The sequence below is a fragment of the Primulina eburnea genome, chromosome 16 (genome assembly GCF_022965805.1).
Source record: "Primulina eburnea isolate SZY01 chromosome 16, ASM2296580v1, whole genome shotgun sequence".
NCBI lineage: Eukaryota > Viridiplantae > Streptophyta > Magnoliopsida > Lamiales > Gesneriaceae > Primulina > Primulina eburnea.
The window spans coordinates 14,118,194-14,132,140 of NC_133116.1; the positions used below are offsets into that span (position 1 = coordinate 14,118,194).

A 13,947-nucleotide genomic window follows, 5' to 3' on the forward strand; every position below is an offset into this window, starting at 1 on the left:
TCTTTTATGTTTTTAATTACATAATTTTATTTAAAATATTAATGCGGAAGAAAAGTACTGAGCAATGATAAATACAAAAAAAAAAAATTGCATAAGATATCGATATTATATAAGAAACAATTGAAACTAAATCAAGTTCTATAATATTTTACATTTTTTTTAAACAAATTTGTTTCCTCTGATGATAGAAGCTTCGAGGATCATGATAGATGATTGTTTCCATGATACAACGACTAAACATGTAGTAACTTAGCACAAAATTACTACGTCTATGAACTGAAGGCTGAACGATGATATTTTTTACTTTGATTATTTTTTATTTTTTAAATTTATGCATAAATATATATAATCAACGTACAACAAATTTTTTTAAAATTTTAAGTACAAATTTAATTTTTTTAAAAAAAATCCCCAGTTTTTAAATTAAAAATTATATTGCAGGAAAGGAACGGAATAAGCACATTCTTGACATCTTATCTTCCACAAGAAATTCCTCCCTTTCTTGACAACGCACAAATCGTTTCCCACCAATGAGAGCAAAAGCCTAGAATGGAAAATCTTGCACTTTTAATCCAATTCCGCTGAACCCAGAAACCATTTTCATCGCTATTGTGGAGAGGTGCGAGTCAAAGGATATTTTTTCAATCGGCGAGCTTTAATTGATATCTAAAAGCTCCCCGATATGCAGTTGTTCGCCGAAACATCTTACTCGGTTTTCTTCCTCGTTGTTCTTCTCGCCACCCTTCTCGCTCCCACTGTCCGATCAGACGCTGATGTCATCAAACAGCTACCTCCCGATCCACAGGAAAATGACCTCTGCCCGTCGAATACGGACCAAAATTCCTGCCCGGTGAAATGTTTCCGGCCTGATCCGGTTTGCGGGGATGACGGCGTCACCTATTGGTGTGGATGCCCCGATGCTCACTGCGCCGGAGCACGCGTCAAGAAATTGGGAGTTTGTGAGGTTGGCAATGGCGGATCGGGCACAGCGGGACAGGCCCTTTTGTTGGTTCACATTGTTTGGCTCATACTACTCGGGGTGTTTGTATTGTTTGGGCTTCTTTGATTTCAGGGCTTCTCTGAATGCGTTGTGTTGGACTATTTTGTGATATTTGAGGTTAGAATTCAATTTGATTTTTTGATGTACTTAATCTGAGTAGATAATTCTTTTTCTGACATTCAGAGGATATTTCTTTCTACTTGTATGGTTTTTTATGTGGTGACGAATGATTCAGATTCTTTTTCTGTATGTATTTGTATTGGTCTAAAGATATTTCTGTCTGTCCAATTGCATCAACTAATGGCTATTTCTAATTTACTTTCTAAGTAACTTGAAAGTGCTTTGGCTTTGGAACTGTGAGCTGTTCAATTTGTCTTGGAAAGAAAGCTTTAGTGCCATTTTTTAAGCCAAAAGACTGAGATTATGATTTATAAGGTCTTCAGACGGAATGCTATCAAATAGAAAATTGTCCCAAATGTTAAATATGTTTCCATTTTGATGTTTGAAAGATCCACCTTGGATTTGAAGAACTGGGTTCAACTATGCTCTCAGAGAGAAAATAGATAACTTTTTAGTAATATTCATTCGGTTGGAACGGTTATAAGCGAGATAAAGCGATTTCTTGCTTTAGATCAACGCCATTTGAATGCAACATCCTAAATAGAATACCTATAAGTGGAAAAGGGACATCTTAAATTTTTTGGTTGTTAGGTAGTGAAAGAGCAAAGATTTTGCGTGGAATGGTTCTATGTTTCAAAAGTTTGTGCAGTAGTTTAGTCAGCTCCCTCTTTGTCATTTCCGTTTCTGAAGTGTAAACCATGTTGGCGTAATTGTGAGCCAAACCCTCGTTTAAAATTCACTTCCTTGCTACTGTGTTCTCTTCTATTGCTCTTGCAATATCAAGATCGTGTTTTGGAAGCACTGAATAAGAAAGGTTACAAAGAGATTTAATGTTATTGTTGAATGAGGGACAAAATGATCTTGTGTAGATTTCAGGCTAAGTGGCTAACCAATGAATAAGCTGTTTGACAAAAACACCGCTTTGCTTTTAATCCTGTTACTACGTTGTAATTATTCGATGTACATTGTCATTGAAGGTATATAACTGATGTATCATTTTTGATACTCTACGAGTAATCTAGTGGATCCAGCCAAAGATTTTGAGATTATATATAGTTACAATGTCAATATCCCGCTGCTGAATAACATTAGTATTTCTTGCATATCGGATAAAAGTTCCATGATTTAGCCAGATATTTAAGCATTTCCACTGCCTGTAGGCTGCCTGTTTATGTGCTAAACATAACGTCTTCTTTGATCCGGCTAAACTGTTTTAAGGTTTGGCCATAACAAACTTGATCGTACCCATCTTTTTATGAGCGTACTCTGGCACCCGCAATGTTGTATGAGAAAGACATGTGAAGGAAGGCAATGTCTGCGCCGTCTCGCCGTTAAAGTCTTCTGAAAATCTTTGTGATTTTGTGTATTACTTTGTGAGATGATGGATCTTGGAGAACGTAGGTGAGTGAAGTTGGTTAAATTGTAACTTTTCCCCATGCTTTGCAGAAGAAAACACAAAATTTTAATGGATTTATTTATTATGAGGGTTCTTTACAGACAAAAACTCATTGCATGCATTTGTGGTTAATTTATTAGTTTCTCCTTCTGATGTTAATAAATAATACAACAGTAATGGCAGCATTTTATTACAGCATAAATGCGCATCCAATTAATGAACATTTGGTGAAGTTCAGCTGCAACACATAAATAGAATGCCTATTTTGAGTTAGCTGATCCTCCAATTTGGCCATGTTATTTATTCATCAAGCTGTTACATCAAAAATAAAAGAACAAAAAAGAAAGTGAAAGCATGAAATTATTGTGTGAAACACTAGGGTTGCTGTTTGCTTTTAAGAGGATTGGAATTTTTTTTTGGTGGGTTAGCAATGGTGAATTCAAGGACCACACACCATCAATTTCTGAAATGACAAATGAATTCAATTAATTTTTTTTAAAAAATAATTATTGCACATTAAGCTTAATTCTTGATTCAGTTCAATAACTCTATGATCTATTTTCCCAAAATATTCATAATATTGGTACACGGCTTAAATTTTATCTTTACACAAAATTGATCATAAATATTTACTTATATAATATATAAATGTATCTTAGTGGTTATTAGTCCTTATGATTATCGATGTTATAATATTAAGTAAGAAACCCTTGCTTAAAAATATCATTTTATATATCCAATAGAACCATACAACAAAATCGAATCAAAACGCCTAAAAGATCAATATAAAACGGCGCATCACAAATGGTGACGTTATATCACTGATGGTAACGAGATCTTAAATTTTTAAGATCTGGGTCATTTCTAATTCTTGTTTTTAAAGTAATATATCATCGATAGGGATATTTAATATTTAAAACACACTAAATTTCTTTTACAAAACACTATTTTACTCAAATACATTTGTTTTATAAGAGAAGAAAACATTAAAATAAATAAAAACTTAAACACAAGTAATTCGATTAAAAAAAATTAATCCAATACATATAACATATATATTGATGCCCCTAAAATAATCGCTTGTCAAATCATTATAGTGTAATATCACTGTATTTTTCATGGAAGTAAAACTAATCTATTCGGACTAATAAAAAAAAGGGATTTGCTCATGAATTTCACTTGGATTTTGGCTAAACGCCATCGTATATATCACACAAACCATATAAGTTAATTATAGCGTGTGTGCCTATATATATATATATATATATATATATATATATATATATATATATATATATATATATATATGGAAAATTGGTTTTAAATCCTCAAACCTAAACTAAACTTTACCCAAACTCCTTACACCTCAAAAACTTTGTCCAAACTCCCTAAAAAGTTTGAAGTTGACAAAAATACCTTTACATATTTTAATGATCGATTTCCTGGAGAAATGGTATCAGAGCCAAGGTAAAATTATTTCAAACATATAGATTTATTATTACAGTGTAATTAAATGTTTGAGGAGGAGAATTTTCTCAAATTACATGAATCCGAACCCAGGTTCGAGATTATTTATTTACAGGAATGATTCCAGGACTCTGGAATATTTGAAACAGGAAGATCTAACCAAGGTTAGATATGAAGAAGGAACTTATAGGATCCTAAGGTAAACTTATGATTCAAAATAACATGTTATTAGAAATAGTACCGGATTCATCTAAACTCTTGGGAGATCTTAGAGAAATTCAAAAAAAGTACAAAATTATGGCAATATGTTGTATTATGTACCACAAAATGTGGAAAAAATCCTTGAAAACCATGAAGAAATTCTTAGAATATTAAAGGATATTCGAACAAGAATTCAAATTCTAAAACAACAACCAAGTTCTAGTAAAAGAACTTCAGAAGGAAGGATACCACCATCTTTGGGACTGAATCCTTGTTACATCAACAAGCAAATACCAAAGTAGTTTAAAAACTTTGACTGAAGAAGAAAAAATGATCAATCTAATTAAATCTATCTCAGAAAAGAAATTAATCTGATGAAAACTTTAGAATGGTCTAGAGGATCTACAAGAGCTTGCAGAATATTTTGCAAATCTCAAGATCGTAGATCTAAAGATGAACACAACGGGAGGTGAACCACCTTCTATAACATGGTCATCTTCTCAGGAACCTACCAAGGCAAAGTGTGGGATCTCAGAATATAAATATGAGATAATCTCAACCCGACTTCCATACTGGTGGAGAATCACACTCAGCGGGAACAAGGATAAGGAGAAATCAAATTCCATTGCACCAAACACCCTATGGGTTATGCTTAACCTTGATGTATTATATTTCAAAAACATAGGAGATCTTATAGATGACTGGACATCTGCTATGAGAATCACTGCAGGAACACTTGATCTCAACAGAGAATGATTCATTAACTTTTAAAAATGAGTATTATGTGATCAGTTAAAATTGCTTGGGACATGACTTCATTGGAAACCAAAGAGTCAGTCCTAGATGGAGAATCTTTTAGTGAGATAGCTGGAAAAATGGCTACCCTATTTAAAGCACAATTTATAGGGGTAGACTATTTTAACAGTCAAGATACAGAGAAGATGAATAAATATACTCAAACTCTGTACAGCCTTGAGTTACACGACATATGTTTGTGGATGAATATATTATGTTATTGACTAAATATAGATGGAATTCAGGGGTTGAAGAAAATATAGCTATGCAGCTTTTCTTCGCTAAAATGCCGAGTCCCTGGAGAGAAACATTTATAAGGGAATATGTCCCTAGCAATCAAGATACGTTGGTACTAAGAGCATCTTTTCTCAAAGAAAAATTGGCAGAATGATGTCATATGGCATCATTACAGAAGAATTACAAACGCTTAAGGGGTATCAACAAAAGAACTCATCTGTATTGTAAAGAAAATGATTTTCCAACAATTATTGGAAGTATACCACAAAAGTATAAGAGGAAAAGTTTTAGAATCCACCCTTATGATAGAGGTGGAAGAAGTTCTTGGAAACCAAGAACAGTATGGTCTAGACAGAAAGCCAGATCTTACATATCTGGACAAAGAAGCAGACCATCAAGAAGTAAGATATCATCCCAAACATCGAGTATATCTCGAAGCACAGCAAAAACACCTCACCTACGAAGAAAATTTTCAGAAGAGCTCATACTCGAGCTAATGAAAGTTCGAAGGATTGTAATTACTAGACATGTGGAGCAAGATGACTATCTCGACCAATTGTCCAGAAAATGAAAAGAGAGGTATTAAACGCTTCCGGATATTGAAGAAGCAGTTTATTACCAAGATCTTATTCAAGTATACCGATTTGAGGATATCGCCTCAGAGGAAAGTATATATGAGGAAGAAGAAGTCTTGAGTCAGGAAGAATCTGATGGAACTGAATCGGAATCTGACTGAAGACGAGGTTTTTTGACAAGAAACACATGAATATTTTTCTGGTTTCTTTAGCCAGACAATAATATCTCATAACATGATCCAAAGGATCATGAGAGAAAATCCTAGTCTTCAGAGATATCAAGGATTCTCTGCAGTTAATGTAGAAAAATTCTTTGGAAGTCTTGGCCTAAGAAACAGAAAAATTATTAGGAAGTCTTGGCCTAATCTATAAAGTTTTCAGAAGAGAAATGACAATTCCTATGGAACTTATAGGAAATAGAATGGAGATGCAACTAATTCCTTCCGAAGAAAGTAGCAAGGACTATGTCTTGAATTCATATCGGAGAAATCCATATTATGATAAAAGCTACTTTCAAAGAAGGAATAGATTCACCCATTGATATTGTTATATGCGATAAAAGAATGGGGAACCTTCAAGATTCAGTACTGGGAACTATCTTAGGAAATCTCTGCGCATGAAATATTGTAGGAGTAATCTATCCAAGAATAGCCTACAACCTGGCAGATCGATATTTCAGCCGAGCCTTGACACTACATCAAAATTTCAAGGAAAAAAGACTGATAAAAGAATGTAATAGACTATATTCTATTACCTATTAAATTTCATATGTTCTATCTAATACACATCATTCAGAATTTTTATTAAAAATGAGTTCATTGAAATACCCAAGATATTTGGAAAAGTTGCCCAGACAATTTATCCAGAAAGAGTTGAGTTTCTTTTAATACAGGAAACAGACATCCAAATATAAAAGAGGAGTTTTTCCAAATAATTTGGAAGAAGAAATTACCAAAGATTGCTGGAAGAGATTTTTCTAGAAGAATTTTAATCTTATGCAAAGGGATTGAGATTATTGAAATCGTGATTGGCAATGCTGGACAAACGCCTTGGTATAAGGTAAAAACACCACCGATTTATTTTTATGATACATGAGCTGACATTTTACTAGGAAATAATTCCTACAAATGTTTAAATCATATACGCAATAAAATGAGACTAGCAGATTAGTGTTTACAATACCCTGTGATCACAAAATCATAGTACAGAAACTAATAGAGACATTTTACAGAAAATTGTCAATCTAGTTTCGCAGCAAGCGTGGTGATGAAGGAAAAATTCTGAACCCAAAAATGAAGGATTCTAGATGGTTTGGAGAAACAATGCTCGAGTTAAAAGCAGATAAAAAAACTCCAATCAGAAGAAATAGAATGCCTTAAGATCGCTAGACATAAGAATGAGGTAGAGTTTTAATTTAAGGTATCATTGGAAGATGTCAAGAAAAGGATCAAAGAAAATTACAATGTAGATCCCTTGGCATGGTGAGACAAGACAAATAATATGAATTTGTCCGTTGCAAGCTTATCCCAATGAACATAATTGATCAAAGGGATATGCAGATTATAATCAAGGAACATTTGGACATTTGTTTAATCAAATCAGGAATTTCACCATACAGTAGCCCAGGATTTCTGGTAAGAAATCATGGTGAAATAAAAAAGAACAAACCGAGACTAGTTATTAATTATTAAGATATTAATAAGATTCTGGATTTTGATGGGTATTTTATACCTAGTAGAGAACATCTAATCAGTTTCATACGCAATGCAAAGATATTCTCTAAGTTTAATTGTAAGTCCGGATTTTATCAGATTCAGATGGAGAAAGAAAGCAAGAAGTTCACAGCTTTCTCCACACCACAAGGACACTATATGTGGGAGATATTACCAATGAGATTGGCTAATTCACCACAGATATTTCAAATAAAAATGGATAATCTATTTAAAGATTATTTTAAATTTATGTTTGTCTATATTGACGATGTGTTGATTGCATCTAAAAATATGGAAGACATATTAAGCATTTAGAGATTTTCTCTGATGTTTGTAAAAAGGAATACTGGTTTTATCAGAAAAAAAAGCAGTCATTACCACAAGAAAGATTGAATTTTTAGGAATAGAAATCGATGAGTTTGGAATAATTTTGCAGGATCATATAGTAGAAAATGTACAAAATTTTCCAAACGAACTAAAAGAAAATAAACAACTTCAGAGTTTTTTAGGAGTTATTAATTTTGCTAGGATGTTTATTAAAAACCTAATAAAACACAAGAAAGTGTTCAGTCCATTATTGAAAACAAATGCAAAATTTATATAGACAAAATAACACACACAAGGACTTAGTCAACTAAAGGAGATTTGTAAAAATCTTCCAAAAATGGTTATTCCTCAAGATGAAGATGATCTGGTATTATATACAAATGTCAGTGATCATTGGTGGGTGGCAGTCTTAACAAAACTCACTCCAGAGGGAGAACAGCCATTCAGATATTGTAGTGGACTATTCTCAGATTCATAAGCCATAAGATGACATATCAACGAAAAAGAATTCTATACAGTAAAGAGGGATTTTGAAAAATGGCCATTATTTTTACTTGCAAAGAAATTCATCTTGAAAGTTGATAATACACAAGTAAAAGCTTTCTTAAGGAATAGAATTGAGTCTAAACCTGAGAAGGCTAGATTATTAAGATGACAAGCACTATGTTAGAATTATATTTTTGATATTGTGATAATTAAATCTCACGAAAATATTCTTGCAGATTTTTTAACAAGAGATGGACATCAGTGATATCGATGTCATCATCAAGATACAGAGGAATTTGATAGAACACTTTAAATGCTTCAAAACAAGTTTAACAAGCTGGTCTTAAACGCAGAAGTTGCTGGGAGACTACAACAAGCCGATAAGAGAATTGTCTCTGATCAAATCATAGGATGTTTACAGGCTTATACTCAGTTATGGTATGTAATTCAAAGGCCTATCCTCCAAGACATTGAGAAGCCATTGGTTTCCCAAATAGGAGAATTTTCAAGTACAGGACTTTATACCTAGAGCAGTTGATTCAAATACCCCTAGAACAAGTGTTAAGTCGGGATCATCTCCAGATGAGTCGGCTGAAACAAAAATTGAGACTCTAGATCCTTATCTCGAGTCCTCAAGTCAACCTTCACCTCGGGGATTGAAGAGGGAAAGATCAACCTTAGACCTAATACTGACAAGGGTAAATCTAAGGTTGATACTAATGAAGCTACAATTTCTCCATTATAGGTGTATCAACAAAATTGGGAGAAATTGAAGACCATAGTAGGCATTAACCCAGCCACTATCAGGGTTGATGTTGTAGGAAAATATCTTAGGATATGGATGAAACCAAATTCATCTCCAAAAGAGGTCAAAGCTGGTATGAATTCGGGGCTCTTGCCTCAGTTTATACCACAGCACCTAGCTTTCCAGAAATTTCAGGACTACCTAAATGGATCCAGGAAGATGTTCATAAAATTTGGGCGAATAACGATTATTTGTCCAGAGGAGATATTCTGGAGTTGTATTTTCTCATTCCAGCACCAGAACCAAGCAGGAAAGGCTCATACGAATCTTTTCATTTCATCAAGCTAAGGAGGCCAGATATGAATGCCCAAAAATTCATCAAGGATCCTCCTACAAACGAAACATTCCTGGTTTCTTTACTTAATGAAGATGACATCTCTACCAGGAGAGTATGTAGATTTTGTGTCTGTCTAACAGAGATGGACAAAGTTAAGTATCCATTTAAGTTTTATTAAAATTCTGTAAATGGATCTTTCCTATTAAACACAATGATAGGAAAACCAACAAGTTTTACAGAAGATATATTTGAAAAGAAAAGAAATCTTCTGGGGAACAGCAAGCTGTCCGGGAAGCAAAGAAACTCTTCGGAAATTCTGCAATATGGCACATGTGGGAAGATGGTCGGAGAACATCTGCCCAGAATGTCAGAACCAGAAAGAACCGGAGTTTAGTAAAGGATTCAATCAGAGATCTGATCGAAAACACTTTATCGATATCAGTACAAGTAGGGAAGGACCACAAGCATGTTTTCCTCGGAGATACAAAAAGCCAAAGATTCCCCGACAAAGCTAAAGTGGACATGTGACCATCTCACTAACAAAAGAAAGGACCACCATGTGAGTGGAATACAAGGACCATCGATAATTGGTGGTAAAGGACAAAAGAACATTGGATTCCCTATTTTTCAATATAAAGAAAATCCAATAAACAGACAAGAAACTTTAACCAGAAAATCATTTATAAAAAGAAGATAAAACGGGGAAAAAGAAACACACAAGAAACAATAAGAAACTCGAAAAATGCCAATATTCTTTGAATATCTTAGGGCAGTCAAGAGACGTATCAAAAGGAAAAGAGAAGAGCTGAGATTTTTCTGAGCCTATCATAAACGATTAAACGATGAAGGCAAAGAAATTTGTGCAGAAATAATTCAAATCAATATCGATCGAATATGCTGGAAGATAAAACGAGAAGAAAAAGCTCTGTCTAGATTCTTACTCTAGACGAAACCAGGGACCACCTATATGGTAAAGTAAATGGACCACTCAACCACTACAGAAAGTGGTCCATATGAAAGCTGTAAAGGCTCATCAAGAGTTGAAGTGCGAGTTTCAAATCAGGAGAGCCTTCTATAAATAAGCAAGAAGAAGGAAGTTGAGATCATCGAATATTTTCTCAATTTCTTTCAGAAATAAATTATAATATTTCTCTTTCTAGTTTATGTGTTTTGTAAGTTCAGCTACTATCAGTAGGTAAACAAGTTTATTGTAGAACCCGTAAATTAGACTACGTATAAATCATGCATAATTTCTAGCATTTAAAGTAAAACGATTTTTTTATTATTATTGCTTGAGTATTTAAATTTTTTCCTTTAAATTTAATTATTTTATGCAGTAGTTTAATTTTTATCTTTTCAGTTAATTCAGTGAGGCCGGACTGGAGTTGGAGTTTTGAGATAAAATTTAATAGTAAAAAAACATTCTCAGAGTTTATTTTAGCTAACTAGTAAGTTAATTTAAGTTAAAAGGAGGTTTAAGGAATTATTTAAGTAACTTGAGGTAAGTAGGAAATAAGTTCATTTAGGTTCCATAGGTGTTAATTGACTAAATTATTTAAAGGATAGGTAAGGCTCTAAAGGTTTAAAATACACTAACTAAGCATTATTTCCCCTCCATTTTTATACCAAATTTCGGCCACCCCCTAGTTGTTAGAACATTCTTTGACAACTCACACATTTGACCTTTTCCTTGTCATTTCTTAGCTTGTTAATCCTTTCATTTATTAATCACCATTAATTATTGATAATAAATCATTATCCTAGCATTGAGATGACATGAAGAATCGGTCATGCCTCCTTAATCCCTCCAAATCATTTTGATATCAAGCCATTTCAAAATTCAAAAAGAAGAGCAAGACTTGGTCTTGCCATCTCCTTTTATATTGCAACCCCTTCCCCCTCACTCTCCTAACCACCATTCCCCCTTCCTCATCACCGAATTCAGATAGAATTGAGATAAAAATCGTGAGCCTCATAGCTAGAAACAAGAGGAAATCGAGTAGCAAGCAAGATAGAAAACGCTCCGTCTCCTCCGCGCCGCATCGTTGCGTTTCGTTCGTTGTTCGTTTTCCTTTTCAAACGAAACCAGGCATGTATATGTTCTTCTTTGCTCTTCAATCAAGTCATATTATGATTTTTAAACACTACATGATCATGATATTTCAACCAAAACCGAAATACATGACCACTTTTTCAAAAAAATGAAGTGCAGATTTTCGGCCCTTCTATTTCATGCTTCACGGTTCACTTGTTTTTGTGAGTACAGGTGGATGGTTCGATTCCAAGCTCCCAAGGCTACACCTATACATGTACTAGGACATGTTAGGATCATATTGGTCCATTCGTTCAAGCCCCATACCCGCTGGAAACCGGAAATGACAGCAACTCCCCAAACATGTCCCAATTGCATTCGATTTTCTTGATTGATGTCAAAGGTTGATGGATCTGATCTTGGATGCCCTAAGGGCTATAGCCATAGTTAGAACATCACCTGGTGATGTCTAAGACGTGATCAAGTCTCCCTTTCGAGGCCTGGTCCATGGTGGAATCGGTTTTCAAATCAAAGAAACAAGAACAGCCCCATCCCCCCCCCCCCCCCCCCCTTCGACCCTTATTTGAAATCTGCATGTGTCATCTTGATTTTGTTGGTTTGGGGTGGACCTTGGTTAGCCTCTGGCCCTTAGCTCTGGTTCACACCCTACCTCTGGATATCTAGATCATGCCATGGTCAACCAAATGGCAACTGGAATGGTCCATGACAGCAAGAACCACAGCAACATCCCACGCGCAGAATTAGTGCTCAGTTGGGAAGTATGGTTTGTTTCTGGTGTGATTCGAATTGTGGCTAGCCTAGGGCCCTTAGCCATGGTTCAAATCATTCCTTATGATTTTGCTAAGAGGTTCTGGTTGGTGGTTCAAGCCCCAATGGCCATTAGCCTCGCAAACGATGCAAGGAAACCAAAGCGCAGCTGCTGGAATTTCTGGACAGCAACTTGCTGCATCGGTTCAGTGGCTCGTTCGGGTTCTTGGTTGGCTCTTAGCCTATGGCCTTGGACTGGACAGTGCATCATGAAGTTATGAAGGTCATGTTTTTGGCCGTTTGTGATTCGGATCATTTTAGAGGTCGTACGAGAAATTACGGTGCGATGTGCCAAATTGACTCTCGAAAGAGCGTTTCATGTTTTGGCCTCCATTCACCAAAATTTCGGCCCTCACCATTTTAGGAGCATTATTTAATCATTTTAAGTGTATTTTAATCATGACTAAATGATGGTTCGATGTTGGTTCGGGTTGGCACGGAGTCATGATTAAATACAAAGTCGTTGAGCGTAATTGTCTCGTTTTTGGATTCAATTACAAAGTTTAGTCAAGAAATCATTTGCATATTTTTAATGATAAATTTAGGTCGCAGCGAACCTGGGAACGTTCCAATCCATGTGGTGAAATAATACAGGATATTTCATTATGCCATTTAATTATATTACGTGCATAAAATTATAAAATATTCATTTTTGAGATTTATACGATATTGCTTGTGGCCATTTCACTATCATGGGATCATTGTATCATCCGGTCGCCAGTTACCAGTCAGTTCAGTTCAGTTCCACCCAGTATACTGTGGCATTAGTCTGATCAGACGTTCATTACTTCACCTGGTCGTCAGTTACCGGTCAGTTCAGTTCAGTCAGTGCAGGGGCCACTTGCGTAGACCATAATCTCAACAGAAAATTTATGACATGCTATTTTTTGACAGGGCTCGATTGAGAAAACATTTCACTTATGATTTTCAGTCAGTTATGCACGTATTATAATTGCTCATGATAAGTTATTTTCACGTTATGCCTCATGACATGATATTTTTATCCCATGCAATTTTACTATATTATTTACTCGTTATTTACAATATATTCATGCTGAGTCTTTAGACTCACTAGACTTGATTGTTGTAGGTACTGATGATGTCGGGACGGAGGGCGGGGACCAGTGAGCTAGCTTGGGTCGGCAGTAGTGGAACCCGAGGACCTTATTTTAGCATTTACCATTTCTATGCTCAAACATTTTATTTTTTGTTGGATTATTGTAAAATTGTTATTTTGTAAACAAATATTTACTTCCGCTACTATTTTGAATATTAAACTTTATCTATCAGTTGAACTTTGAATGAGACATTTAATTATTTAAAGAAAATTTAATTTCCGCAAATTTTCAAACACGAATTTTCGGGCCATTATATTTCTACTCCTCTACAGGAGGTTACTATGTAATAATAATTTGTTATGTTTGAATAAAAAAACCAAGGTTTTTGCTCCTCTCATTTGTTGTTTCAAAATTGAGAATTTTATTATATACCATGATATAGGAAACGAAACAAGGGTTGTGGCAATTATTGTTGAAGGAATCTGCATCAGGAACCATGTGTTGCGACTACGTGATTAGGCTATGAGGAGCAGTCTGTAAATGTCGGTGGATATAACCCGACTATACTCCAGTCAAAGAGGTAAACAGTTGAATTCATTATACGGAAGCATGATGGACTTTTTATAAAAAA

General features: G+C 34.7%; 1 protein-coding gene across 3 annotated transcripts; it reads left to right on the plus strand.

Annotated features, from left to right (window-relative positions):
• Window positions 1–457: 457 nt before the first annotated feature.
• Window positions 458–13,367, plus strand: LOC140817460 (uncharacterized). Of its 3 annotated transcripts, none has more exons than XR_012114773.1 (2): window positions 458–1,117; window positions 13,349–13,367. XR_012114773.1 is itself a non-coding variant. In XM_073177153.1 (1 exon), exon 1 carries the CDS (start codon window positions 683–685, stop codon window positions 1,064–1,066), a length of 384 nt encoding a protein of 127 aa, XP_073033254.1. In that variant the 5' UTR covers window positions 458–682; the 3' UTR covers window positions 1,067–1,297. The 3 variants fall into 3 exon arrangements, 1 of the variants encoding a protein (XP_073033254.1); XR_012114772.1 differs by lacking the exon at window positions 13,349–13,367 and adding an exon at window positions 2,339–2,578; XM_073177153.1 differs by lacking the exon at window positions 13,349–13,367 and having other exon boundaries at window positions 458–1,297.
• The last annotated feature ends 580 nt before the right edge of the window (window positions 13,368–13,947 follow it).

Bases quoted from the DNA above. Each gene is read 5' to 3' on its own strand.
- LOC140817460 (XM_073177153.1), top strand. From the start codon at position 683: ATGCAGTTGTTCGCCGAAACATCTTACTCGGTTTTCTTCCTCGTTGTT.